At 41.3% G+C, this 2876-nt stretch overlaps 1 protein-coding gene across 1 annotated transcript in view; it reads right to left on the reverse strand.

Moving 5' to 3' along the window:
* Positions 1–1622: 1622 nt before the first annotated feature.
* LOC308087686 (coiled-coil domain-containing protein 81-like) overlaps positions 1623–2876 on the reverse strand; it is a gene marked incomplete at its 3' end in the record, with an annotated part of 11646 nt that continues 10392 nt past the window's right edge. Inside the window, exons 13-15 of the mRNA XM_080431753.1 lie at positions 2333–2442; positions 2054–2179; positions 1623–1761 (exon numbers count right to left, since the gene is read on the reverse strand). Of these exons, the coding sequence (XP_080287879.1) occupies positions 1623–1761; positions 2054–2179; positions 2333–2442 (375 nt within the window). The remainder of the gene's footprint in view (positions 1762–2053; positions 2180–2332; positions 2443–2876) is intronic.

A 2876-nucleotide genomic window follows, 5' to 3' on the forward strand; every position in this document is an offset into this window, starting at 1 on the left:
TTCCTTTACTCAGGCTACTTCCCCCTGAACACTATAGCGGAGTCAGGTGGCAGGACTCTGAGTTGTAGGTGAAGTCTGTGGTGTTGAGGGTGAACATGAGAACGGAGACGAGACCATTCCACTTCACCCACACTTTGCTCATTACTGCATCCAAGATGGTCTGTAACTGTAACCCAAGACAGAAGAGGAGCATCCACTCGCATCACTGTCAGCAGATAACTTCTCACAGCTCTTTGTGTAAAATATCTATATCCTCTCCTATCCTATTAAATGTCCTTGCTATGTCTCCTTTATGCTTTGTCTGTGAGTTCATCCAAAATCAGTTTCTCTTGGTGTGTAACGTGTCTATACAATGTTTCTATGCATGTTTGTATATACAGTACAGTACACCTGGGCAGTGCAGACAGAGCGAGTGGTGAAGAAAGCACAACAACGCCTCTACTTTCTCAGAAAACTGAAGAAAGCTGGCATGGGTCCAAAAGTCCTAAGAGCTTTCTACAGAGGCACCACAGAGAGCATCCTGACTGGCTGCTTCACTGCCTGGTATATATAGCAGCTGCACCGAGCTCAACCGCAAGGCAATGCAGAGGGTTGCCCTGTACGACGAACGTTGTGTCAGCAAAGCTGGCTACGCAGGCTCAAAGCTACTGGCAATAGACTCCAAAAATGCTTCTTTGCACGTATAATCAGGTACATGAACGATCTGACAAGAACCAGAACGAACCAGGGCAAAGGGAAATGCTAACCTGCCCCCCCCCCCAATGTGTAAAGTGATATACTATGGTTATTCCAGTGACTGTGACAACAGGTTGAAAAACAAAGCCAGTGACAGCTGTTTAAGTGAACACACACAAGGGTCACCTTTCGCCAAATGCGACCCTCACTCCGAAATGAGTTTGACACCCCTGATATACACAGTAGAATCCCAATCCCAATGTTTAACTCAGATCCGTCCTTTTTACAGCACTATTATGCTTGTACTGCACCTACCTAATCTGCTGTATATAGAATATACTGTGAAGTTGTTTACAAAAGGTTAGGTGGCAGCTACTAGGAAAAAATGCTGTTGGTGTATACAACATACCAAGTTTTTATGTACATTTGATGATGCTATTTATTTATTCTCTTTTTGCTCTTTTTTTGCACTCTTTCTTTTCTTTAAATCTTTTTACGATTTCTATCATTATTCTGTTGTTTTTATTGTCTATGCTCCTGCATTGTCTGAAGGAAGCGAAACCAAAATAAGTTTTACTCGTATGTACTGTACCTGTACACAAGATGTAACAATAAAGTACAACCTTGAACCTTGAACAGTATTTCTGCATGCACTTACAGTATGTGTGTGATGTTGGCAAGATGTAGTTCAGTTCATAGAGTATTCAAAACTATGTACAGGAGAACAAGGGAAACACACTAAATAATTTTATTGATTGAACATATCCTCTGACACAAAATACCAAACACGATGTGGAGAGGAAACAAACACAATACTGAACATTGTGACATTAGAGTGTACTTCACACATATCTGTTTTTTTTCAGATATATATTTTTTCAGATCAGATCAGAACTGGATCAGAACTGGTTATCAATTATCAGTTGCACTGACTGAGGTTTGTAGTGTCAGATCATATGTCTTGCACCAGGGATGTAATGAGATTCTTTCCAAATGTTGCTCTGTCCACAGTTGGAGGTCTTCCTCTTGCACTGGTAACAACGCCTGTACTGCTCACACTGATCAATCAAGAGGTGAGCACCAGACCTGAATGATGAATGATGAATGATTGAATGAATGAATGAATGGATGGATGAATAGATGAATGTATTCAAACAATCAAATGAGGAGGCACCAATCAATCAATCAATCAATCAATCAATCAATCAATCAATCAATCAATCGGTCACTCAATCAATCAATTAATCAATCACATCAGTCATTCACAAATGTACTGATGTATGCAAACATGCCATTGGATGGAAGAGTGTTGACAACATAGAGAAATGCAGGCCAAAGCTGAGGGGTAACGTTTGATTGTGGCTGTATTTCTACCCACCTGAGGAACTTCTTCTCTTCATCCTCTCGTTGGCGTTTGAGGTGGGCGCTGTGTCGCCACGTGTCCTCTAGTGATGCTCTCAGGTTCTGCATCTTCTCGAAGCGACTGATACGATCCAGTATTAGCCTAGAAGACAAGAACAAAGAGAGATGTTTCAGATCCCTTAACACCACAGAACAACTTTCTTCAGCTGAGGTATTTGTCAGCCCTTCTTTGTTATTCTTTTCATTAAAAGTAGTTTTTTACTTTACTGTTATTTGTTTGCCTCCCTCTACTCACTCCCTTCGGGTGCGATTAAGCATCTCCTTCTCTTCGGTCTTCCGTGCTTGACGGCTGGACACCTCTTCCTTTCGTTTCTGAGTAGCAGCATTCAGCTGCTCCTGGAAAACCTGTCAGTTCAAAACAATATAATGTTACTTGCGGTAAATGAAAAAATATTGTTGAACACAGAACAGAAAAGGTTTGCCAAACCCAAATCATACCAAATTCAACCTGTCCACCATTGCAAACTCAACTGAGGTTTAAGAGACCTATTTTCCAGTATGTTTTAGTCATAATAAGAAACTAAAACGGTGCAATTTTGGGAAATTGCAAGTGTGGTTGCACCAACGCGAGTCGTGTGTTGCGGCCGGCGGGACCTGAGGAATAAGCTGGGAGGAAAAGTGTCGGAGGCCATGCAACGCGCGATTAAAATTTGATGCTGATCGGATCCTGCGTTCGTGATATATGGTTTGTTTTTTAAGAAATATACTCTTGCCAAAATGTTTGCAAGCCAATTACATTGTCACATCACTCCTGAGATCACGTGTATTTCATTTTGAGA

The sequence above is a fragment of the Gymnoscopelus braueri genome (genome assembly GCF_963280865.1).
Source record: "Gymnoscopelus braueri genome assembly, chromosome: 1".
In the NCBI taxonomy this organism is placed as follows: domain Eukaryota; kingdom Metazoa; phylum Chordata; class Actinopteri; order Myctophiformes; family Myctophidae; genus Gymnoscopelus; species Gymnoscopelus braueri.